General features: G+C 37.4%; 1 protein-coding gene across 7 annotated transcripts in view; it reads left to right on the top strand.

The window, feature by feature from the left end:
• LOC129259413 (protein mono-ADP-ribosyltransferase PARP4-like) overlaps positions 1 to 26,753 on the top strand; it is a 75,194-nt gene that overhangs the window by 26,819 nt on the left and 21,622 nt on the right. For 3 of the 7 annotated variants that reach the window (XM_064098555.1, XM_064098559.1, XM_064098558.1), the window contains exons 17-31: positions 190 to 395; positions 990 to 1,071; positions 1,814 to 1,954; positions 2,204 to 2,390; positions 3,260 to 3,515; positions 4,121 to 4,220; positions 5,318 to 5,488; positions 6,432 to 6,512; positions 7,494 to 7,676; positions 8,829 to 8,945; positions 10,183 to 10,329; positions 14,161 to 14,269; positions 15,459 to 15,523; positions 17,651 to 21,535; positions 25,374 to 25,517. In XM_064098555.1, coding sequence (XP_063954625.1) covers positions 190 to 395; positions 990 to 1,071; positions 1,814 to 1,954; positions 2,204 to 2,390; positions 3,260 to 3,515; positions 4,121 to 4,220; positions 5,318 to 5,488; positions 6,432 to 6,512; positions 7,494 to 7,676; positions 8,829 to 8,945; positions 10,183 to 10,329; positions 14,161 to 14,269; positions 15,459 to 15,523; positions 17,651 to 21,535; positions 25,374 to 25,517 — 5,874 coding nt within the window. Of the gene's footprint in view, positions 1 to 189; positions 396 to 989; positions 1,072 to 1,813; positions 1,955 to 2,203; positions 2,391 to 3,259; positions 3,516 to 4,120; positions 4,221 to 5,317; positions 5,489 to 6,431; positions 6,513 to 7,493; positions 7,677 to 8,828; positions 8,946 to 10,182; positions 10,330 to 14,160; positions 14,270 to 15,458; positions 15,524 to 17,650; positions 21,536 to 24,108; positions 24,291 to 25,373; positions 25,518 to 26,753 lie in introns of those variants that run through there. The other 4 variants (XM_064098561.1, XM_064098560.1, XM_064098556.1 and 1 more) reach the window with 4 other exon arrangements.

Below are 26,753 nucleotides of genomic sequence, written 5' to 3' on the forward strand. Positions count from 1 at the left end.
ACTCTGTTTTACACACAATTTTACACAGTGTTTTACAAAAGTCATTTTTTGAAATAACCATAACAAAGAATATCATCTATGTGATTTACACAATGTATTATTCTATTTTTTACACTCTGTTTTACACATTATTTTACACAATGTTAAAATGAGATGCTCACAAGGGACTTTGTTTTTATTGCACTTCAGGATGTGTTTACCGTGAGTGTGGGCAACCTGCCTCCCAAGGTCAAGGTTGTGATTAAGATCACCTACGTGATTGAGCTGTCGGTTGAGGGGGATAAGATTGCCTTCAGTCTACCGGGGTCCGTTGCACCATGGCGTAAGGAGGCTGCCATCTCACAAGTATTACAGAAGGACGTTGCTACTTTAAAGGTCAAAGACCAGTCATCGATGTGAGTCAATTATTATTTCAGCTTTCTTTAATATTTCAGATATCATAATGTATATATATACATCGGAAGTTGGAAAGCCCAACCCCCTCTTATTGGATCTTGACCATCTACCACGTGATAACGCCGATCTAAATGTCGTCATCAAGAAAATTGCAGTTGATTTGTCAAAATGAAATTATGACTATTATATTGATTATGCCAATATTTGTATGATTTATGTATAAAATAAGAATTTTGATCTAAACTAGAAATTCTGGTCTAAATATTCTTCTCGGCTTTCTTTAGCAAATCTATAATGAAAAAATACAACTTTTCATTGTTTTGGGATAAGAAAATTTATAGAATGGTTATGTGATTTAAAAAGGCATCCAATTAAATACTTCAATAAGTAATAAAAAACATTATGGTCTGATGTGCAGGTTTAAAATGCATGAAGTACTTACCTGGATATTGCAAGTTTGGTTTCAAAAGTTGTGTGAGAAAGAGCTTTCCCCATGGATGGTTAATATGTAGTGCATTCTTTCTTTCTAATGTTTTCTGTTAATACAAATATGAAGATGCATGAATATTCATTGTTTTTATTGTCATTTTCAGTTCGTTCTCACTGGCAGTGTCTGTTGAGATGGCAGCAGATATCACATCAATACAATCTACAACACACCCCCTAAAGATCAAAGTAAGTGTGGTTGCCTCTAGTTTAAACTATGGTAGTTTGCAAAGCTGTGTCATAAAATAGATGACGAGTTTCCAATATATAGATGTGTTTTGACAACTTTATTGATAGTCAATAAGTCATCAGAATTCCAATCGGCAGATTATTAGATTTGTAGCTTAGCAGATAAGCAGATTAAGTAGATAACTATTTGCAATTACAATCAGTTATATTAGAATCATATATATATGCAGACAGATTTTACCATTCAAGCATTAGATTCATACTGTCATAAGTTGAACATCATCGGTCACACTAGAACAATATTCATTTGCCATTCATATCTCAAATAATAGTGAATATCAATGTGTAATATTCAATGATAGTAATAATGTATTTATACTTACTAAATACAGCTTTTTCTGTTTCGGTATAGGTTGTGTCCTTTTAAACAACCTCATGCAAAATTTAATAAACAAAGGATACTGAAAGTTTCTAAAGCACAACACCTATTATTATCAAGCGCAAATGTACATTTATATGGCAACCATATTACACAACAGTTAAGATTAATATGATGAAACATTAATTATGTACAAATCAATTCATGCAGAGCATCGCAGTCATAGTAAGACTGGTATAGCTCTTATCTTGGATTCCATGTAAATAACAAATCAATAATTGTGAAAAAAATACATATATGTTATTTTTTTTAGTATATAATAAAATATGTAATTCAAATATCATAAATGGTTTGTTTTTACAGCAAACGGCAACCAAGGCTGTAATAACCCTACCCGATGACTGTAAAAGTCTTGGGGAAGGTTTTCAGTTGTTAGTTGGTGTAACCGATATCCATCGTCCTCGCATGTGGGTCGAGCAACATCCAGAGAACAAGGACAGTCAGGTATTCAATCTAAATTATTATGTATGATTGGTCAGAAATACTCAGAATGCAAAGCTAGTAAAGAGTGCACTGTAGAAACATTAAGACGATGATACTAAAAAGGACTGGCATACATTTGTAGATATATATATCTTTCAATAATTGTTTTCTTCATTTCTTGTCATGTAAGTAGACAGGTTTTTTTACCGTATATAAATAAAGATCAATCAATAAAAAAAATCAACACTCTTGATTCTGTGCCCCCTTCAGGCATGCATGGTGACCTTCTACCCTGACTTCGAAGCCAGCAGTGTCGAGAAACCCGAGATCATCTTACTCATAGACTGTTCCAATTCCATGAAAGGAGAACCTCTCAAGCAAGCTAAGAAGATTCTCCTCCTTACCTTACATCACATGACTGATGACTGCATCTTCAATGTTGTCACCTTTGGAACAGGTAGGTGTTTGTTTGAGCTGTTCGTAAAGTTGCAAGCGACTTTACGAACAACTGGTGATCCTTTCTTGTGGTTAATAATATGCACCAGATTTCCATTAGCATTGATATGGTTCCTAAGAGTTGGTCACCAGTCGTTCGTACAGTCGCTCTTAAGTTACTTACAGCTTTATGAAACACCCACCAGGGGGGTGTTTCATGAAAGTTTTCAGCACTGACTAAATTGTAAAAGCTGACTATTTCAGTGAAATCCATGCTTTTGATTGGCTGAGAAGCTCTGGCCTCTAACGGTTACTATGGTAACTGTCGGAGAAAGACATCTTGTCAGTGCTGAAAACTTTCATGAAACGGTCCCTGGCATGGACTATGTATATTATATTGGATGGCAGAGAATGGTTGGTGCCAATATTGCCTGAATTGCAGATGAGTGCAATATTGACCCCTATGAGTGAAATATCTCTGCTATGCCATGAAATAAAGCCATCCAATAGAACTACATGTATTTTATTGGATGGTCAAAAGTAAAGGGGTAGAGCAGATCTATCACAGTAAGTTAATATTCATTTATTTATCTATTTATTTATTCATTTATTTATTTACTTATTTATTTAATTATTCATCTATTTATTTAATATTTATTTATTCTGTATTCATGCATTCATCTTTTTATCTATTTATTGTATTTTTTATGAAATAGCGGTGTGAAACACTTTGTGTAATAATAAATTATTTTCTTCATTCTCATCAACCTGGCTATCACATCAGCAATATTTTTGTACTTTTTTTGGGGGGAGGGGTATTTGAGTCTTTCACACAAACATTGTGTCCAAAATCAGAGTGTACATGATCATGTATGTCTCATTCGATTACAGGCTTTGAGGAGCTGTTTGCTAGCAGCCAAGCCAAGACGGAGTCCACCGTCCAAGCTGCCACGGTGTTCATCAACCAGGCGTGTGCCACACAGGGCAACACCGATGCATGGCGCCCTCTCCAGTCCTACTTTCTGCTTCGATCAGAGGGACTTCAGAACCTCTTTCTGGTGTCCGATGGTCATATCAACAATGAGCAGTCTACTCTGGATGCTATATCTCAAAACACACACTCCCGTATCTTCACATTTGGTATCAGGTAATAAATCATTATTTTTACTATTAAAAGAGGTGAACTATTTCAAGCATTGCTATTGGTCAAAACACATTTCATGATGTACAACATTTTGGGAATTCAGGGTTTCCACAGTCATGGAAAATCCTGGAAAAATTTGTGGTCATGGAGTCAGGGAAAAGTCATGGAATTGCATTTACCTCTTGGCTATGGCAGCTTTCCAGTGTGCCGTGTCTCGCAAATCTCCATTCTCTGTGATCATCCTCTGCTATTATAATTGGTGTTCATGATTTCCATTTTTCCCAGTTTTGTGACATCCCAAATTCTACATAACTCCCGGGATGTCACAGGAAGTCATGGAAAGCAGCAATTTAGTCATGGAAAAGTCATGGAATTCTGTTTTCAGATTTCTTTGGGAACCATGGAATTGCACTCCAGTGGAAAAATAAAAATTTACATTGCATTAGACCAAAAGCAGTAAAGTGCACACTTTGTTGAAAAGGTCATTTTAGTTTTAGTTTTATCCAATAAAACGTCAGTTGATATCATATGTATGTACATGTACTTTGACAAGTACATGTAGTCATCTGTGTTTGTTTAATTATATAATTTAACCTTAACCCTTCTAGTTCCAGCTCCAACCGGCATCTGTTGAAAGGCATGGCAAGAGTCGGGCGTGGTGCTTTTGAGTTCTTCGACAACAATGCGAAATCAAAGTGGGAATCCAAGGTATGTTACAAACAATTTGTGCATTTCATAATACATGCGCCAGCACCGTTCATTATCAGGTCCACCAGTTCAAGATTTGTTTATAAGGTCATATACAGTAATGAAAGGCTTATGTTTGAGATTTGGTCACATTCAGTCAGGGAGGGCTCAGGCATGAGTTCAAAGAAGTGAAGGAAAGTCTCTCATAGAACGTCTGGTGATATACAGTAAAGGAAGACTCAGGTTTAAGGTTTGTCTATACAGGTAAATGTATGGAGCAAGGAAAGACCCAGGTAAAAGGTTTGGTCATTGACAGTATGGGAAGGTTCAGGTATTAGATTTAATCATATACACTAAGGGAAGGTTCAGGTATAAGATTTATATACACTAAGGGAAGGTTCAGGTATAAGATTTAATCATATACACTAAGGGAAGGTTCAGGTATAAGATTTAATCATATACACTAAGGGAAGGTTCAGGTATAAGATTTAATCATATACACTAAGGGAAGGTTCAGGTATAAGATTTAATCATATACACTAAGGGAAGGTTCAGGTATAAGATTTAATCATATACACTAAGGGAAGGTTCAGGTATAAGATTTAATCATATACACTAAGGGAAGGTTCAGGAATAAGATTTGATTATATACTGTAAGGATATCTTTAGGTATAAGATTTTATTACTCTACATACAGTGAGCGAATTTTCAGGTATAAGATTTGATCATATACATGTAGAGTGAGTGAAGGTTCACATTTATGATCTGATCATATACACAAAAGGAAGGTTCAGGTATGAGATTTTATCGCATACAGTAAGCAAGTAAGCAAATACAGGTATAAGATTTGATTATATACAGTAAAGGTAGGTTCAGGTATAACATTTGATCATATACACTAAGTCAAGTTTCAGGTATAAGTTTTAATTGTATGCAGTAAAGAAAGACTTGGGCATTAGGTTTGGCTGTATATTCAATGTAGATGAGTACTTGTCGATAAAGATTAATGCAATTAGTGGGATTACCGAGACACTAAATTTATAAGATTTGATATACTCAGATTAATTTAGAAGATGTGATATAATCAGATTAATTTATACGATGTGGTATACCCCTAGGTGAAAGCTCAGTTGAGCAAGGCCAAACAGCCATCAGTATCATCCCTCGATGTCCAGTGGAAACAGCATGACAATGACCCTCCTACTCCGGTCCAAGCCCCTCGTCAGCTGACATCACTCTTTAATGGCTCCAGACTGGTTGTGTATGGCTTCGTGCAATACTGCACGGAGGTATGTATAGTGATAGCAACAATAATGACCTAGACCTGGGCCCCGTCTTACAAAGAGTTACGATTGATCCGATCAATCATAACTCTATGGAAATCCATTAGTGTCATAATTTTTTCTACAAATTTTGCACAATGTCCTTTGTATGCTAAGAGAAGTGCAGTGAATTTTCAAGAAAAAAATGAATGCATGAATATACATCATAGCTAGAAAATATTTTGAACAAACATGCATAATAGATGTTGATGTTGCTGGCCGTCCGTAGTTGCGATTGATCGGATCAATCGTAACTCTTCGTAGGACGGGGCCCAGGGCGCTGTCTTACAAAGAGTTGCGATTGATCCAATCAACCACAACTATGGAAAGCCAGCAGCATCATCACCTAAAATGCATGTTTGTTCAAAATAATCTCTAGATATGCTGTTTATTCATTCATTCATTCCTTGCTCTCTTTAAAAGTGAGGGTGCTTCTCATTGTTTACAAAGGACATTGCACACATTTCCTGTTGAAAAAAATATGACACTGATTGATTTCCATACATTTGAGCTTGATCGGGTCAATCGTAACTCTTCGTAAGACGGGGCTTTGTATTCTGAAGTCGGGTTTTACTGAGACCCTGGTCTGTGCTAAAAAATGGGAAGCCAAATACATCAAAATGTTGTGTACATTGGATGCTTTTCATGTTTACTGTACTCTTTTCTATTTCTTTAATGCTGAAAACAACTATTTTATTCATCCTTCCCAGACAGTTAAGAATGATCTGAGAGTCAACTGAGCTGATACATGTACATTGAACCTCAACCATTAGGGAATTATGTCACAACTGGCTCTCCATAGTTATCATCATGTTAAGCAGGGCTTGCTGGCAGAGCAGTTTTATCATTATTATTATTGTTATTATTAAAATATATCATTATTATCATCATTCATTTTTTTTTTACCAAGGCTTGTTTGAAGGCTAGCATTGATGGAGAGGAGGTGTCCACCATGGTATCAACACCAGAGCTCTGCATCACAAAAGGACAGGTAGGATCATATGGGCTCTGTGATCATTTTGCAAAAGTCCAAAATACCCACTTCTGATTGGTCGAAAATGAAGTTGTGTTTGATTTTTGTTGTTAAATTTGATTGCAGCTTGTTGTCAACATTAAAACTTAAGATAAGTTTTTTAAATGTTACCATATCTTTGAAAGTAAATGGGCCTATTTCATGATCATCTTGGATGAGTTTGGGTCACATGATCAAGGTCAAAGGTCATTAAAGGTCAATGAACTTTGACCATGTTAGGCGTATCAACATTGAAATCTTAACCAACGTGAGGTTTTTGAAATTCTATCATAACTTTATATTGTCATATTTCATGAAGCGTGGACATACGGGAAATCAAGTATTACTGATCATTTTATGTGAGTATCAGGTCACACAATCAAGGTCAAAGGTTATTTAGGGTAAATTAACTTATTCTATTATCATATGTATTACGTTTTTGTGAATAATTATTCATCTTAGTTGTTTTCAAAGTCAGCACTGCTGCTATATTGAATCGCGTAAGGCAGGCAAGACTGCCAGAGGCATTCCGTTTGTTCGTCTTAAGGCCTGGTCTCACTGGCCAAGGGACTCAAAACGTATTCATAACGGATACATCGGACAAGCAAAATTTTGGGGTGGTTCCCTTCATTTTCATCCGCTCCAGACAATGGACAAAATGGGCTAACAATGAAATGACAGTGGACGGATGCTTGTTGGATATACATGTAGAGCGTATAAAACATGTATGCAAAGAGTACACAACGGATACATGACGTTTTGCAACGGATGACAAGATTCTTTTCCGTTTTACATCCTCTCTGCAAAGTGCAGTGGGACCGAGCCTTTAGGTTTTGTGACTTTACAAAGTTCAGTTTAAATGGTGTATATCTATGGTGATACAGTGACGACTAATCTTGGTTTTATGGCTCTCTCATGAAATCAGTGTTTACTACTTTCATTAAACCTTTTGATATGCAGATGTTGCATCGGTTGACGGCCCGTGCAGTGATCAGAGACTGGGAGGACGGCACCCTAGACCCTGACAAGACCCACCACGAGGCAAGGAAGAATCAACAGAAGTCTTATGTCATCGATCTGAGCAAGAAGTATTCCATCGTCACTCAACTCACCAGTTTCGTCGCCATTGAAAAGAGAGAAAAGGTGAATAGATTGACCCTCTTGAAGCATTACATTTTTCCTCCAATTGAATCTACAATAAAATTAAAATGTGAGGTTGGAAGTCCTTGATATAGAATATCTAGGACTGTGTTCTGTACCAGATAACAGCTCGCTAAATATGTTTGCATTAGGCTTATCTATTAATCTCAAGTAAAAGAATGAGTGTAGAAGCACTGAAATTTGATTATTCTCATTAAAACATATGAATTTTGTCATGGTAAATTTATTCTTATAATATGTTTAATATGCAAGTAATTAATGTATGCAAGGAGTAACTGGTGGCCCAAAATATATTCCTCAGTGTGTGGTGCTGTGAGATTCTAGGTCTTAAAAAATTGCTCTCTAAAATTGAGACATGGCTCTCATAAATTATGATGGGTGGGCGTGTGTACTGTTTGTGTGTATGTTTTTTTTTCTTTTCTTTTTGAGCGGGGCAATAAAAACTATTAAAGACAGCAAAATAAACTCAAGCCTTTTAAATATTATGTTTTTCTCTATTTTGGGGGACTAGTAAATTTTAGGTTTTGACCAGTAAAAAATTCAGAAAAAATAGGTATCTACTGGTCCAACATGAACAGGTTGGACCAGTAGGAAAAAGGGTTAGTGTGGAGCCCTGGGTAAGAGTTTAAGAGTGGTTTTGGTTATGAATTGTAATCAATAAGGCATTAGTCATGTTATCAGGGCTTTCCAACTGCAGATTATCAACATCTTTCGGATTCACGCATTGCTTTGTTTCATTGGATTCATTGGTAATTCAGAAAGATCTCCCTCCTTCCTCGGTAAATTCTCCCTGAAATGTGAATATCAAAGATGGCAGCTCTGGGGCCCGTCTTACAAAGCCAGCAAAGTCAACATATAAAATGCATGTTTGCTCAAAAAAATTTCTAGATATGAATGTATATCCATACATTCATTGATTTCTTGACAAATTTGGTGTTTTCTCCTTTGTTTACAAAAGACATTTTGCAAATTTCCTGTAGAAAAATTATGACACTGACAGATTTCCGTAGAGTTACGATTGATTGGATCAATCGTAACTCTTTGTAAGACGGGGCCCTGATGTTATAGAAACAAGGGAATACCAAATCTCTGTTGTGATTAATTTCCACTTGCTTCTTCTTTGTTTATGTTCAGGGAGAGGACTTGAAGGGGAGATCGGTGAGTTTGGCGAAGCTTGCCAAGAAAGAGGATGTGGACTTTCTCTCCTACATGGACTGGCAGAAGACAGTAAGATTAGATTCAGACGAAGATGTAAGTATCTTCGCTTTAAGCCCTGCAGGTACTATGTGATCTGATACAACACAAATTTGAAAGAAAAAGTGTATTACACATTAAATTTGAAGAAGTAAAATTATATTATTTGAAGATCATTAGGCCATTGCCCGCTAAAACATTAAACAATTGCAAGACTAAATTTCAGTCCTACTTCAGTTTGAGAGAGCTCCACTGGTTACCAGTGTGTGCAAGAATCTCATTCAATTTTTTTTTTACTTGTTTTTCAGTCATTTATCGGTTAAGCTCCAAATTACAATGACTCAAATTCATAACCCAATTGCACAGGCAAACGCTACAGTTCTCAGGATAAATTAGCGTTCCAGGGGCGTGTTTCATAAACATTTTTCTACGATAAGTCAGATCTGACAACTTTTGATTGATTTTTATTGGCTGAGGACCACAGTTACTGATGGCAACTGTCTGATAAAACAGGAAGTCCTTTCAGCTTCATAAAACGCTCCCGGATTCCCTTTTGCAATCAATAGCCATGCTTGGCGATCATGCATTTACCCTTGCTGCCCCAAACTACATGTATCTGATAGCCTGCCAGTTGACATGAGAAGCTCTTCATCACTAGTTATTTTTTCAACCAAAATCTAAAACATCTGGGGGGTATTTCACAAAGATTTAAGTATGACTATGCCTAGCTATGCGCGGTATGAAAGGCATGTCCGCATTGGTCAGATCATGCCAAGATTACGTGCACTACTGCGTATCGATCAATAAGATTGTGCGTTGCATACATGTACATGTATCATGTACGCGTTGGCATTTAGGTGCAAATCTAAGTTGTACTTAAATCTTTGTCATACACCCCCTGATCACTGATTTTTTACTCATACATGTATGTCTGTTTTTTTTTAATAATGATAATAATAATAATTGTCATTTGTATAGCGCTTTATCAATCTACGACTGCTCAAAGCGCTTCACAATTATTATTACCCGGTCACTGGATTCATAGCATTTCAAGCAGCCTGTTAGGCGCACACTTGCTAAACCAACCACAATGACGATTGTTTCCTACCGGTACCCAATTAGCACCTGGGTGAGAGTGGCAAAGTGTGGATTGACGCCTTGCCAAAGAACGCTAGGCCAAGGTGGGATTCGAACACACGACCCTCTGATTACAGGGCGAGAGTCAGAACCGCTACACCACGGTGCTACCTGAAACTTGAATATTCAACTTGAAACTATTTTGTATTCAATGAAGGTGGATCCCATGCGGAAGGTGGAGGACCTACTGGAACAGGCCAACAAGGAGAGCACATTCTCAGTGTTGAAGGCAGAGGAGTATTATCAACAAGCGTTTGACATAGCAACCGATCATTTACCAGACTCCACAGAAGTATATATCAAGGTATGAACAAGCATTGAGTATAAAAATAATTATAAAAATAATGAAAATAATAATAATAATGATAATGATAATAAAAGTAATGATAATGATGATAATGATAATAATAATAATAATAATGATAATGATAGTAATAATAATAGTAATAATAGTAATAATGAAAATGATAGTAACAATAATAGTAATAATGAAAATGATAGTAACAATAATAGTAATAATAGTAATAATAGTTATAATAATAATAATGATAATAATGAAAATGATGATGATAATAGTAATAATAATGATAAAAATAATGATAATAATGATAATGATAATAAAAGTAATGATAATGATAATGATGATAATAATAATAATTATAATAATAATAATAATAATAATAATAATAATAATAATAATAATAATGGCTCAACTCGGAGAAGTAGATAAGGGAAACATCAAATCCAATCGGATGAAGAGCAATGCCAAAAGACTTCAGAAGAAATATCGCATTGACGATAAGACCCGTACTAGGACAACTGTTATAGAAACGCTCAAAATGAAGATAAATGCTCTCAAACACCGTGTTAAGAGATACACAAAGAGTAACAATTTCAAACGGCAGAATAAACTCTTCCATGGAAACAGAAAGAAATTCTTTCGTGAGCTGGATTCAAAGATGACTGAGACGAAAGATGTTCCATCGGCAGATGATATGAAGAACTACTGGAAAGAACTTTGGGATAATGATATCACTCACGAAGAAACTCCCTGGATTCAGTCGGAAGCAGACAAATGGTCCAATGTGCCAGCGCAGCAGCTAGTAGACCTGACCTTACCTGAACTACACAATATCATAAGGAACACTCATAACTGGAAAAGCCCTGGACCAGATGGTGTACAAAATTTCTGGATAAAGAGGTTTGGTAGCACCCATACTAATCTACTGAAAATCATCAATTACATTATCAGAGGGAACAGGACTATTGAGAAATGGCTGCCAATTGGAAGGACCTATCTACTGTACAAAGGCAAAGACCCAAAACAACCTAAGAACTATCGTCCAATCACTTGCCTTAATACTATGTATAAGCTGCTGACATCAACGCTTGCCATGCACATCGAACGACACATCGATGATCATGACATAATGGAGGTCACTCAGAAAGGTTGTCGGAAAGGAAAGAAGGGTTGTAAAGATCACCTAATGACAAACAAAGCAATAATCGGTAATGCTCGCCAAAGACAGACCAATCTATCCATGGCTTGGATAGACTACAGGAAGGCATTTGACAGCGTACCACATAGTTGGATCATCAAAGTTCTAGAGATGTATCACATCAATCCACAAATAGTCAAGTGCATATCAGCAGGCATGAAACAATGGAGCACTACTCTTTCGCTTACGATAGGCACCCGTTCGATGACAGTGGAGGGGGTCCGAATCAAGAGAGGAATATTTCAAGGAGATTCCTTATCTCCTCTTTTATTCTGCTTAGCTCTAAATCCAATATGCTCTCTCTTACACGCTACGAGTTATGGCTACAGATACAAAGGGCAAGATGTATCTACGACAATAAACCATCTGATATATATGGATGATATCAAACTCTTTGCAAAAAATGACGATGAACTTCACAAGATGATAGCAGTAGTTAAACATTTCAGCGATGACATCAAGATGTCGTTTGGTATAGACAAGTGTGCCAAAGTTACACTTGTACGAGGAAGGAGGGTAAATACAGGCGACATGTTTGTGCAAGATGAGGAAACATCAATCAAGGAACTGACTAATGATTCGACATATAAATATCTAGGCATAGCTGAGAATGATGTCATTAGCCATAACACAATGAAGGAGAAGGCAACATCAGAATACAAAAGAAGACTCAGGCTGATCCTCAAATCCGAACTGAATGCCAAAAATAAGATTGAAGCGATCAACACTCTAGCCATTCCTGTGCTTAGATACAGTTTTGGTATTGTTAACTGGAGACTAGCTGATATATGTGGCCTAGATGTTATGACCAGAAAGCAATTAACGATGCACAGATTACATCACCCAAAGGCCGCAATCGAAAGGTTGTACCTTCCCCGTGATCTTGGAGGAAGAGGTCTACAACAAATTGAGATGGTCTGGAATATGGAAGCAACGAACCTCGCCAACTACCTATCCAATCCACCTGATATACTGACGAGTATATCCCTCGATTATGATAATTGTCAAGCAATATACTCCATTAACAAGCAAGCATCTATCTTATTGGCACAACATCGACTGACACTACCCTACGGTGAAAAAGAGAAGGCAAGACTTAAATGCTCCTTTCACAAGAAACTTCAAGAGCAACTTAAATCCAAGCGACTTCATGGCCACCATAAAAAACAGACGCATCGGGAGTTCGTAGACCAGAAAGACACCCATCAATGGCTTAAGTCGGCGGGACTAAGAGGTGAAAATGAAGGGTTCGTCTATGCTATTCAGGACCAGGTGGTGAGGACCCGTGCCTACGAAAAATCTATCCTCAGAAGAGACACAGACGACACTTGCAGGATGTGTGGAAAAGAGACCGAAACAATCATGCATTTGGTATCAGCATGTTCGACTCTTGCTGGAACTGAGTACATCACAAGACATGACAATATTGCCAAACTTATCCATTGGCAACTACTGAAGGATCGCGGTAAAATGACTTGTGATCACGCTTGGGAACATCAGCCACAAACGATCACCACGATCAATAACAGCACCATATATTGGAACTGTGGCATACTAACGGATAGAACCATCAACTGCAACAAGCCGGACATCATCGTCAGAGACAACAACGTAGTAAATATCATTGAGGTCTCTGTTCCCCACGATATCAACATTGCTGTAAAGGAAAGAGACAAACGGCTCAAGTATCAAGACCTAAGGATTGAGATCGAGAGGATGTGGAACGTGAAAGCAGAGGTCACACCAGTCATCATTGGTCACTCAGGAATGGTGAAGAAGGGAATGGAAGCCTGCATAACCAAGATCTCTCCTCACCTTCGGATGTACGACATTCAGAAGGCAGCTATCTTGGGTACAACCAGATTGATAAGAAAGACTCTCGGACATTAGTAGTGTAAAGTTCCTAGTTGCACTTGAAATTACTTGGTGCTTTTTGTTAGAGCAAAGTTATTCAAGAAAAAAATACGGACTTGATCCTGTTTAGAGGAATAATAATAATAATGATAATGATAATGATAATGATAATGATAAATAATGATAATGAAAATGATAGTAATAATAATAGTAATAATAGTAATAATAATAATAATGATAATAATGAAAATGATGATGATAATAGTAATAATAATGATAATAATAATAATGATAATGATATTAATAATGATCATAATAATAAGAAGAATAATAATAATAATAATTATAGTAATAACGATAATAATAATATTGTAGATCAATGTTTTGCCAAAGTGCACCAGGATTGAACCTAGCATTCTGTATTCTGAAGCCCGGAGATACATGTACTTCCACCACACCACAACACCTCTGTAGCCTGAGATCATTACACCAGCTTCTTCTCAAAGTCCCTAAAACACAAGTAGACTACTGCGAGCCAACTTTCTCAGCAGCAACCCCTTCTCTTTGGAATAATTTGACTATTAAATGAAAAAAATCATATCTTCATCATTAGAGACTTTCAAATCTAAACTGAAGTCTTATCTTTGCTAACAGTGTCAGTTCTTGGCACTAGACACTCATCCATACTCTCTTATTCTTACTTTTCTCTTGTGCATCTCGGACTATAATATTTCTAGGTGGCGCTCTATAAATGCCTATTATTGTTGTGTTTTATTTCACAGACTGCTTCTGCACTCCATGAGTTCCTGAGAGATTCTAAACGGGAATTGGATAAGGCAGACCAACTGTCGAGGAAGGTCAAAAGAGCTCGCTTGAATCATGAAACATTGAGTAAGTTTTATTTACATGTCTTGAGTAGTTTACATGTGATTCATCTTTGATTTACATATAATTTACCTGTAGTTTATCTGTATTTGACACATTATTTACGTTGAATTACCAATGTATGTGTAATTCCAGGAAAGAGGGGGGGGGTCATGAAAGGAATTGTTGGATAAAAGTCTGTTTCATCCTTAGTGACGGTCAGACCACTTGTTATTTTCAGCCAGTCAAAATCAAAGAAAGTTGTTAGATCTGACAACCTATGATACTAGGAACAAATTTTGATGAAATACTCTCCCAGTTATATACAGGTAATTTGAAATTAGGTTACATGTGTATAACATGCACTGGATAGGGGAAGGCGGGGTAAGTTGAGCATAGGGGCAAGTTGAGCCACCACCCCCAGGCCAATAATGAATGAGTCAGACATTGTGGTGGTGTCATGTATTGATGACCCATTACATAACCCTTTATCCCACCACATTGTTTTCGACTTTGAAACAAAAAGTACTTTTTTTAGAGGGAAAAATACAAATTTCAGCCAAAAAAGTAAAAAAGGGTGTAAAATAGATCAGTGCTTTTTTTTTTTTTTTTTTTAGTGAAAAGACTTGAAATAAAAAATTGACATGCTGGTTCTTCCCACATACATTTTGTACATAGTTTTTGTGGCTCAACTTACCCCCAGAAGGTGGCACAACTAACCCCACAGATGGGGCAAGTTGAGCCATTTGACATCGTTTTTTTCAAAAGTCACAATGAATTTCAGCGTGGGGGTAGAACGTTATATAAAGGTGAAAAATATTTCCCAAGAATCAAATTTAAAGGCAAGGTACTTATTTCTATAATATTATTAGTCATATAAATTCTAACATGCAAAAAGTGTCGCAACTTACCCCGCCTTCCCCTACCAATACAATATGACGTCATAGCATTCTGCAAGTTTGGGATACACCTACATGTACATGTTCATTCATTACCAGCATGTACTGTACATGTATGTCCAGTAACATGCCTCCTATAATGATAAACTCTTATCATGTAATTTAGTAGTTAAATCTTATATATGCTTCAAATATGTTGTAATGTACGTGTATATAATATTTGTTATCTAAAGAAACTGTTGCTGGCCTAGCGCCATGAGTGTCTCTGGACGGTGTGCGCGCTAAATAAAATATTTGTATAATTTTTTTTCATGAAGGAACTGATAAAAGACTTGCAGAGATGATGAGAGGAATGTTCCCTGCCATTATTCAACCTCAGGAGGTATGTATTAACCACAAATCATTCAATGTATTCATCATTTAGGCTAGGCGCAAACTACATGATCCGGCTATGACGCAATTTTTTATCAAAACACATTTTGCGTTGAATGTGAAAGTTCCAAGAAGTGAAATGATTTTATTGAAGTTGGGCGTTAAGCTAGGAATACAAATATACAAAGTCTGCCTTGCTGCAAGCCGTGTGGTCGTGGTAAAATTCAAATTGGCTTCAAGTCGCAGCCGATGATGAAGTCATTACGCTTTGGAATTGAATTTGCTTTCATTCTGATGGGGAGGCTCCAAATAGACTGGAATTTTGATTTAGTATTTAACCACTATTAATTCTTTGATTGTTGAGTAACTATGAGTTGGAATGCTCATATCATGTGCTATAATGATTACTGTCATAATCGGATGGTAACATATCATTCAGTGTGCATCAGGCTTTCGAGCAAAATAAATTGCTGGTGCCATTTGATTTTTAGATAAATTTTTGCCTTTCGTAATGCATACAAACCCCACATTCATTATAATGAGGGGCTTTTAGGGTTGACCACTTTTTTACCCAAGACATACAAAATAGCATGGACCTTGAGTGAGAATTGAAATATTAAAACATTATTTAACTGAACAATGTGATCAAAGAGCAGGGAGGAATAAGGATTATAGGGGAAGTTCACCCTGACAAAAAGTTTATTGTAAAAAAAGCAGAGAAAAAAATAATTGAAAATGTTGGCGAAGGTTTGAGAAAAATCCAGCAAAAAAAAAATGGTTATAAGAATTTGAAATATTTGATTTGTGACATCATATGCAAGCAGCTTTCCTACATGTACATGTCATATGGTAAATAAAATCAATAAATGTCATTTTCTCAGAAAATTATAAATGTTTTTTTACTGTACATGTACCTTCTGTATACCAATAGACAAATTTTTTCACACCCGTTTCTAAAAAGAAAACAAAAATAGGTTTTCTATTTATTTTTAAATTTTTTTTCCCCCTTTTTTATTATGCTTTGTTTTGTATTTTATTTCAATTTGTATATAATATGTACAATGTATAATGATTATGTTTGTTACAGTGTGTATATGTATATGAAGTTATGAAAATAAAAAAAATAATTGAAAGAAAAAAAAAAATAAAAAAAATAAAAAAAATAAAAAAAAAATTTATGCATTTTATATGTCATAAAATATGGGGAAACTGCGCGTTAAATGACGTCACAGATGCAAAATTTAAAATAATGATAATATAATAAAATGATAATCTGTAATGGATTTTCCTCAAACCTTCACCTATATCTTTTATTATTTTTTTCTGCTATTTCAACAACAAACTTTTCTTCAGGGTGAACTTCTTTTTTTAATCAATAGAGCAACAAGTGAGATCCCAGAAAAGAACTAACATTTAAACAAGGTTTGTAATTACCTTGAAAGAGATACACTGATAAATGCATGGTGATGAACACACTTTGTGGGAGTGAATGATCGAATCGGATGACTAGGGTTATAGCTTAAGGCGACCGCACACCTTACGACTGGTCTGCGACCTGATTTTGGAACAAATCGCATTTTGCTCATTTTCTGAAGATGTGAATGGAATATATCATTTTATTTGAGGTTAAAATTAATTGAAAGAATACTAATATAACCATTTTGAAATATTACAAGCCTATATTTTAGAGTAAAGGCCAAATTAGTTTCAAATCGTAGGCAATCGTACGACTGCTATGACGTCATTACGACTAGATATTGAATTCGCTTTTATTCTAAGAAGGATGATAGCATAGTCACGAATTTGATCATAGGTATTCGTACGATGATTTAGAACATTACACAGTAAGATATTCCAAGTCTCAATATTAGCATCAAATTCTATTACATTTTATTCTGAAATCGGGTCGCAGACCAGTCGTAAGGTGTGCGGTGGCCTTTATACATACGTACAGTGTATGTCACTAGCCCCCTTATAAATAATCAGTGTTATTAGTTAGTGTTAGAGGGTTAGTATGTAGCGCTTGAAAGCATTGTTTTAAGCACTATATAAAAATTGCATTTTATTGTTATTGTTTGTATCATTGATTAGTATTATTTCATTGCTTTCTTTCTCCTGTATTTTGTTTTTTATACAGCAGCAACAACAATATGGTGCAATCAAGGAGACAATGGGGAGAACGTTACAAGCAGCCGTAAATAAAAGAAGCATGGCTCTCTCCTCTGATTTCGTTCTTGAAAAAGCATCCATAACAACCAGAACAAGACCTCAACCACAGAAATTATTAGCAAGGGGCATAGAAAAAAAAGGAGTTCTAGGAATGCCTTTAAGAAGATTACGTACTACTGCTGATGCTCCTCCTTCTCTTGTTACTGCTGCTTCTGCTGGTGGTGGTGGTGGGGGTGCTGGTGTTCCCCCACCTCCTTGTGATGGTATTTTTGCTGCAGGTGCTCCGCCTCCACCACCTCCTGATGTTTGTGCTGCTCCTCCTCCTCCTCCTCAAAGTGGGTTTTATGCTCCGCCTCCTTATCGTGGCCGTGCTGCTCCTCCTACTGGTGGTGTGTGTGCTCCTCCTCCACCGCCTCTTGGTGTTTGTGCAGCTCCTTCACTTCCTCCTCAATGGTTTTATGCTCCGGCTCTTTCTCTAGGCCGTTCTGCTGCTCCTCCTAGTGGTGTATGTCCTCCTCCTCCACCGCCTCCTGGTGTTTGTGCTGCTCCTTTACTTCCTCCTCCTCTTCAAAGGTTCTATGCTCCGCCTCCTTCTCGTGGCCGTTCTGTTGCTCCTCCTACTGGTGGTGTGTGTGCTCCTCCTCCACCGCCTCCCGGTGTCTTCGCTGCTGCTCCACCTCCTCCCCGAAGTGGCTTTCATGCTCCGCCTCTTCCGCTTCCTTCTCGTGGCCGTTTTGCTGCTCCTGCTCCTCCACCACCTCCTGGTGGTGGTCCTTCTGCTGCTTCGGCTCCTCCTGCACATGTTGGTGCCATGTTTGGTGCTCCTGTGTATGGTGCTGCTCTTCCTCCTCCATCATCACGTAAAGCTGCTAGTGCTCCTCATCCGCCATCTCCACCTCTGAGTGAAGCCATTAGTGCTCCACTTCCACCTCGATACCAAGCTGCTAGAGCTCTTCCTCAATCAATGTCAGCACCATCTCCACAGAAGTCTGGACATACGGATCTAGTAAAACCCTTTGGTTTAAACGTGGGTGGAAAAGGTCGTCCCAAACCAAGAGGAACTTCGGAATTCGAGGACCGTGCTGGAGGTTTGGAGAGAATATCTGATAAAGCTTCCAGCACATATGAAAGTGATCTATCCCTAGTAGATATTAGGGCTGACTCAATAATGATGGGGAGCTCAGTTCTGTCACAGAGACTTGCTACACAAAAACAAACATTTGGAAAAGCCATGCAGCAGCGCTCCCCTTCTGCATATTCACCAACCTCTCCTGCATATTCTCCAGCTTCTCCTGCATATGCTCAAGTTTCTCAAGATTTTGATTCTTCTCATTCTTCACTTGTTCAACAGGCCATGCAGCCACTACACAATTTTTCTCGTTTCTCATCGGGTTCGGGTGTTGAACCTGCCTCCCAACCGCAAAAGGTTAGTAACAAAGAAAGAGATCGTATTCATCAAGGTAGTACAGTGTTAGCACCATCTAAAGATGTGGAATTCTGTGGGTTTGGAGTGGATGTTGGTGATGATTTAGTGGAAGAAAGAAGTGAATGTGAAAGAGGTGTCAGTTTTCTTGATAGTAAAAATGAAAATGGCAGAGAAAAGGTCTTTAAAGGTGGGGATCTTGATACTACTCAAAGCAAGAAACGTGAGACAAAGCGACTACAGGAGCATGACAGACAGGTTGAAGATAGACCAAGTTCTGACCGTGAGTCCAGAGATAGTGGAAGTCTACAACAAAGGCCTCAATTCCAAAGGTTTAATGTTGCCATGGATATCACAGCTCAAGCTTTCAGTCAAGAATCGTATCCAAATGGACGTCAGCATTCCCAAGGTGTGCTAGACAAATCTGTGAGTGATTCCACTGGAAAACCTCAGAGCCTGAGACTTGGAACTGGAACACATGTGTGCCATTCGAGTGTTACTGAGACGCCTTTGCAACCTGATAATTGGTTTGGACAGGATCAGAATGCTCCTGAGATATTAGAGCAACCAGAGGAAGTATCCAAAACATCCCCGGAATCCCCAAGCAAATCTGCACAGGAAATGGAATCATCAGATATGTCATTGCTACATCCAAATCAAGCCAACAATGCCCCCTGCCCAAGACAAGGAAGCGAGCCTGAAATTCCTGATGTCAATGGGCCTGCATCACAAGAGCAGTCTACATGCAATCGTGGAAGTACAGAACTACCACCCAAGAGCTTGCCTTTCCAGATGTCGGGAAGAGTGTCTAAGCCCACATTGGGTCTATTTGGATCTTCTTCCTCACAATCTGACAGTATGTCCTTCAAGAAATCTGAATCAGCTCAACAATCTACTACTAAAGTTTTTGGTGGTCAGTTACAAGGGTCACCTTTTTGTGGTCTGTCACAAAAATCAGCTTCTTGCTCTGTTGGTACGCCAAAAGGATTGAGTTTCGGTGGTCAGTCACAAGGAACAGATTTGGGTGGTCAGTCACACGGGTCACTTTTTGGTGCTCAGTCACAAAAGTCTGGATTTGATAGTCAGTCTAATGGGTTCAGTTTTGGTGGTCAGTCACAAGGAACGGGTTTTAGTAGCCAGTCACAAGGGTCACTTTTTGGTAGCCAGTCACAAGGGTCATTTTTTGGTGGTCCATCAAAAGGAATTGGTTTCCGTAGCCAGTCACAAGGGTCACTTTTTGGTAGCCAGTCACAAGGGTCAATTTTTGGTGGTCCATCAAAAGGAATTGGTTTTGGTAGCCAGTCGCAAGGGTCCCCTTTAAGTAGCCAGTCACAAGGGTCACTTTTTGGTGGCCAGTCACAAGGGTCACTTTTCGGTGGTCCAGCACAAGGAATGGGTTTCGGTAGCCAGTCACAAGGGTCACTTTTTGGTGGTCCATCACAGGGAATAAGTTTTGGTAGCCAGTCACAAGGGTCAATTTTTGGTGATCAGTCACAAGGGTCACTTTTGAGTGACCAGTCACAAGGAACTGGTTTCGGTAGCCAGTCACAAGGGTCACTTATTGGTGGTCCAGCACAGGGAATGGATTTAGGTAGCCAGTCACAAGGGTCCCCTATTAGTGGCCAGTCACAAGGGTCATTTTTTGGTGGTCCATCACAGGGAATGTGTTTTGGTAGCCAGTCACAAGGGTCTCCTTTTAATGGCCAGTCACAAGGATCACTTTTTGGTGGTCAGTCACAAGGGTCACTTTTTGGTGGTCCAGCACAAGGAATGGGCTTCGGTTGCCAGTCACAAGGGTCACTTTTTAGTGGTCCATCACAGAGAATGGGTTTCGGTAGCCAGTCACAAGGGTCAATTTTTGGTGGTCAGTTACAAAAGTCTGTTGAAAGTCAGTCACAAGGGTTTAGTTTTGGTAGTCAGTCACTAAGGTCTAGATTTGATAGACCATCAAAAGGGTTATTTTTTGGTGGTCAGTCACAGGGGTTAAGTTTTGGAAGTCCAACTTGTGCCACTGCTCGGATGCATAGTGCTGTCTCAAGAGTGTCAGGGGTGTCCAGTCTTGATGAATCTCAAGGATCTGTTTTCAGCGGTCAGCATGAAGCAAATGATCAAGCTCAAAGTGCTGCAAGGGTATCAAATGGATTCGGTGGTCAGTCCGAAGGAAGGGCTCGGACACATAGTAATGTTCCACGAGTGTCTCAAGGATTTAGTTTCAGCGATCGGTCAAGGGCAGACAACTGGACACATGCCAATGCCCCGGTAGCATCACAGGGTTTAGGATTTGCCAGTCACTCCATCGCCGAGACACAACTTCAAGATTCTTTGCTAAGCTATGAAGAAGTGAGGTTTCAGAGCACCAGACGTTCTGTGAAGACTACTCAGAGCCATGCTGGAGATATTATTTATTCAAATGAATTAGTGTTAACTAAAGTAAGTACTAGCTTTTTGGATAAATGCATGGTGATTATCTTTAATATACACTTTCAACATCTTCTTAAATACATGTACATCTACAAAAGTAACCCATCCGTGTTGTTCAAACCTTGATAGAAAAGTATGATTTTTTTTAATGATTAATGCAGGATGATAATAATACTAACATGCTTACATAGCGCATATCACTGCCAAACGTGTCCCTATGCGCTTTTGAAGAAGACAGCAAAGGCAAAGAAAAATGAGAAATTTGAGAAAGTCTTTTTAAATAAGTATGTTTTTCAAAGTGGATTTAAACTTGGGTGGAGAAGAGTTCTTTACATATAATGGGGTGGTATTCCAAAGTGAAGGGGCAGCATGGGCAAAGGAATGTTCTCCATAAAACTTGGTCTGAGCACTGTTACAATTTAAAAGATCCTTCTGAGCTGATCTAAGATTACGAGATGGCACATACTACACTAAACCATCAATAAGATATTTTGGAGCCATTGCATGGAGGCACTGATAAGTTAAAAGCAGTACTTTAAACATTACACGCGACTGGACAAGGAGCCAATATACATTTAGTAATTTTAATACAGGTGATGCAGGAATATGATTATCATATGCACTAGGGCTTTATTCTTTCTTGCAACATTTTCACATAAAAGCTACATAAATAAACCATTAGTGTTGTTTAAACCATGAAAAGTAAGTACATGTATGAGTTTTCATGATGAATGCATGAAGATTATATTATGCTCATGGGCTTATTCCTGTCTTTCAACATTGTCTCAAAATAGCTACAGTGTACAAAAAACCCATCATTGGTATGGAAATCTTGAAAACCAGTCCCAACCGATGTGTTGGCTCAGTTGGTAGAGCATCCGCCTCACAACCGGGGGTCGGGGGTTCAAACCCTGGCCGCGTGAGACCAAAAGACGTCAAAAGCTGGGAGTTGCTGCTACCCTGTTTGGCGTTCAACGATTAAAGGGATAGAGCCTCGTTGATTTTGGCGCTGCACAGCGGCTGCCGGGCCCACAATCATTTGGGCAAAGCAAATTTTCTGAGTATTTCATTTCATGTCTATTTCGTACAGTAAAATATGGATTTTTTTAAATTAATGATGTCTTCAGGAAAGAATGCAAATGTCAAATTGTTATATATCACTTTATTTGCAAATCTGCACATTAAAGGAATACGATATACGCCCAGGACACTTCCCTTTAATGAGAAAATGCAGGGCTATACAATTCACTATAAAGAGGGAAAAAAAATCTTAGAATATAATACAATAATCAACATATCACATAGATCTAGAAACACCAGTAGGTGCCTCTGAGGGACCGCAACAGGCAAGACGCAAGCTGAGACCGGTCAAATGCCAGCCAAAGAGCGGCTGATGTCCTTAAAAAAGCATCATGTATGGTGCCGTCCCTCATAGGCATGCAGCCTCGACAGTCGCTGCCTTAGCAGACCAGCAAACAAATGAAAACCAAATGTAAATAATGACTTATTGATAGTCAGATAGTGAGTGGGGATAAAATTAATCCGGGTCAATATCAACATTTCTGTAACTACATGTAATATTTGAGGTTTGAAAGTAATACTAGTAGCTGAATATTGATAAAAAGAAGGTTGACATATGCAAACATCACCGGTCTTATACAGATAAAATGGAACCCCCCCCCCTCCAAATGAATAAATGATTTTAGAAATGAAATAAAAGTGAAAAATAATAAATTAAAATAAAAATAAAAAAATTAGTTGAGTTTTCATCTACATTACATTTGATATACATAGTGTATATATCTACATTATTTGGGCTTAGTGCATGCAAATTTGATGGAATATATTGTCATTGCATGTTTTTTTTTTCAAATTTATTTGAAATTTACACCTTTTGGTCTATGTTTGGCCTTGTAACGAACATGTATTATGAAACTCAGAAATTGTTTATTAGTTGTATTAACCCGTTGACTACTGAATTTTGAAGTGCCCATAGGCTTTATACAGGGACCACCCGGTTCCAGTAGGCAACGGGTTAAAGGGGTACATATGCATGAAGTGGGTGTGGAATGATGATGATTTGACTGATAATGTGGAATGAGAACAGAGAGTGTTTCATGAGGTCTCTTGTGAATGATTTGTTTTTCACTGACATCTTTGTCTTTGTCTTTGTCTACCAATCAGAAGGAAGCATATCAGTAGCTTATAACAGTTGTCATTTAAAAATCACGGCCAAATAAAATGCCTTTCTTCCAAGGTGAAAGTCTGAGTGATTATATGAGATGGTATTAGTGGTGTTCGTGCAGATGGTACGGAGTGATTGCTGAGAATAAATGCTTCTATGTTACCATTTTTTCCCCATCTTTTTCTTCTTCATATAACGATTTCACTATCATTATCCATGCCACGATTTTGTGTTGATTATTGTGATAGTGGGAAATTTACAAACAGGGCTCTTTGTGTATTCATTTATTCCCTCTTTTAAAGTTATTTTTCTTAGTTTGGTAATTTATTTTTGTTATATATCTTCATTTTCTTTTCTTCATTTTGTTTGATCTCCTTTTTTGATGAATGTTTTGAAGCATGAAGCATCGGAAGAGAGAGAGGTGGATTATGAGAAGGAGAGAGCAGCCAGATTGTCTTGGGCGAGGATGATAATTGGAGCGTGATGTTCACAGTCATCGATTTTGTTATATCAGTGGATTCAGTTATGACATCAATGTTGTGATGGTGGTGATGATGGTGATGATGGTGATGATGGTGATGATGATGATGATGATGATGATGGTGATGATGATGATGATGATGATGACGATGATGGTGATGATGATGATGATGATGACGATGATGGTGATGGTGATGATGATGATGATGATGATGGTGGTGAAGGTTGTGATGATGATGGCGACGATGGTGGTGATTATGATGGCGATGATGGTGGTGATGATGATAGTGATGATGATGGTGATGATGATGATAGTGATGATCGTATCAATTACAGATAGAAATGTCAACAAGGGTTATTAAGTGTAATACACAAGTGTTTTTCTAAAAGACTTCTTATGCTACTGTGGCACAAAACAAATTTTGAGGAGTGCTGAGGGAGGCACTGCAGGAGAAATGACCCTACCCCGTTGGGGAATTTTTCAAAAAGGAAGATAAAGCATTGGAAAATAGAAAAAAATCCCTTTCTCATCTACTACCCCCCCCCCCTCTTTTTTGTAAGCCTGCATGCATCCACTGTATTATAGTTATTTATTGGAAGCATTATGATTTTCTTTTTTCTTTTGGGGGAGGGGGTTCTGCTTTGTACCTCCTGTCCTTGTTTTTCATCTCACGATAACTATAGAACCGTGTGATAAATCAACTTCAGTCTTGTTCCAGGTACATGTATGCATATAGAAGTAACAAAAATCTGATTAGTATCAAAGTCAGAGGTCACGAAAGTACATTGTTCTTGCAATAACCAAAGAACTACTTGATGGTTCATCTTGAAACTTGGCTATGTATGCATATGGGAGTGACTATGATCTGATTCTGGGGTCAAAAGAACAAAATTTAAAGGTCACAGAGGTCATATATTGAAATTTTTTGTTTTTGCGATAACCAAGAATCCGTCTGAGCGATCGTCTCCAATTTTGGTTCATATATTCATATTGGTGTGTTCATATATTCGTATTGAAAGGATGATAGTCTGATTGGATTTAGGGGTCACGAGTTCAAAGGTCACAGGTCATTGTTGGATGATTTGAGTTATTTTACAAGTCATACTGTATTTATAGGCCTACACGTTTGATTGCGTAATTTATCTTTCTAATTTGTCATTTATGATATTTTTGTTGTAAAGGAGGAGAAGACTAAGAAGAAGAAGAAAGCAGTTTCATACAAACGAGAAGAGGAGCAAAAGAAACAAGTTTTATACGAACAAGATGTCTATTGCTTGATGGACCCTGTAATGGAAATGAACCGTGAAAAGGAATTATATGCAAAGGTACAGTATAGTATATACATAAAACAATCAAAAGAACACATTAGATACAACACATTATAAAGTCGACATTGTTACACTGCAATACGATTAGAGAGAAATGATTTGAGTTCTTGAAAAAGGAAGCAGTATTGGAAATTGACAGGAAAACAAGGAAAAATTGATACACTGTAGGTATGTATTTTCATTATTATAGGTTACTACGTTTTTATAATCATAAACTTATCTATTTAGTTAATGCAAGGGTGAATTTAGAAATCGATCTATCATACAAAAAAAACTTGATATGCCATGCCCTTTGTCTACAGTATTGAAATAATCTCTTCTTATAGGACAAGTCCATACCAACAAAAAAAAGTTGATTCAAATAAGGAGAGAAAAATCCAACAAGCATAACACTGAAACTTTCATCAAAATCGGATGTAAAATAAACAAGTTTTTGAAGTTTTTTTTAATTTCATCAATAAGTACATGTAATAGTACAATGAGGGGACTGATGACATCACCCACTCACTATTTCATTTGGATGTCGTTATGTGAAATATGAAATATTTTTATTTTCTCCTCATTGTCATGTGAAACAAAGTTTAATTCCTCCCTGAACATGTGGAATTACCATTGTTTAACATTTTGTGGTTCAGTCAAGTTGGTCATTATTGTCAAATCTGTAAAATTAAAATATTGTACAATTCAAACAAAATAAAAAAAACAGAAGAAATTGTGAGTGAGGGACATCGTCATCTCTGTCATTTGCCGAGTTATGTATATAACTGTTTTTTGAAAAATAAGCAAAACATTACATTTGTTTGATTTTTCTTTGTTAATTCAAATCAACATTTTTCTGGGATGGACTTGACCTTTAATCAATGAGGTTATCTTGTGGCACTGCATAAAAGTGTGCTCTATGTTAACCTATTGGTAACTTTCATCGATGAAGAGAAAAGGTATCTTCAAAAAAGGGGAAGTTCGCTCCATCAATAAGTTGGTTTTGATAACAGCGTAAATATTGGAGAAAAATAATGGTGAAGATTTGACGAAACTCCATCCAAGAATAAGAGTTATGAAATCTTAAAAAAAATCTAATTGTGATGTCATATGCGAGCAGCTCCCTCCTTAATCATGAAATATACATTTCATAAATCATATATTAAAATGGAACATGACAAATAATATATTTCTTATAGAAGGATGTATGAAACGATGTGTCTCATGATATATCAATCCCCCAAATAAAAATCA

Source organism: Lytechinus pictus, chromosome 4, assembly GCF_037042905.1.
Source record: "Lytechinus pictus isolate F3 Inbred chromosome 4, Lp3.0, whole genome shotgun sequence".
In the NCBI taxonomy this organism is placed as follows: Eukaryota; Metazoa; Echinodermata; class Echinoidea; order Temnopleuroida; family Toxopneustidae; genus Lytechinus; species Lytechinus pictus.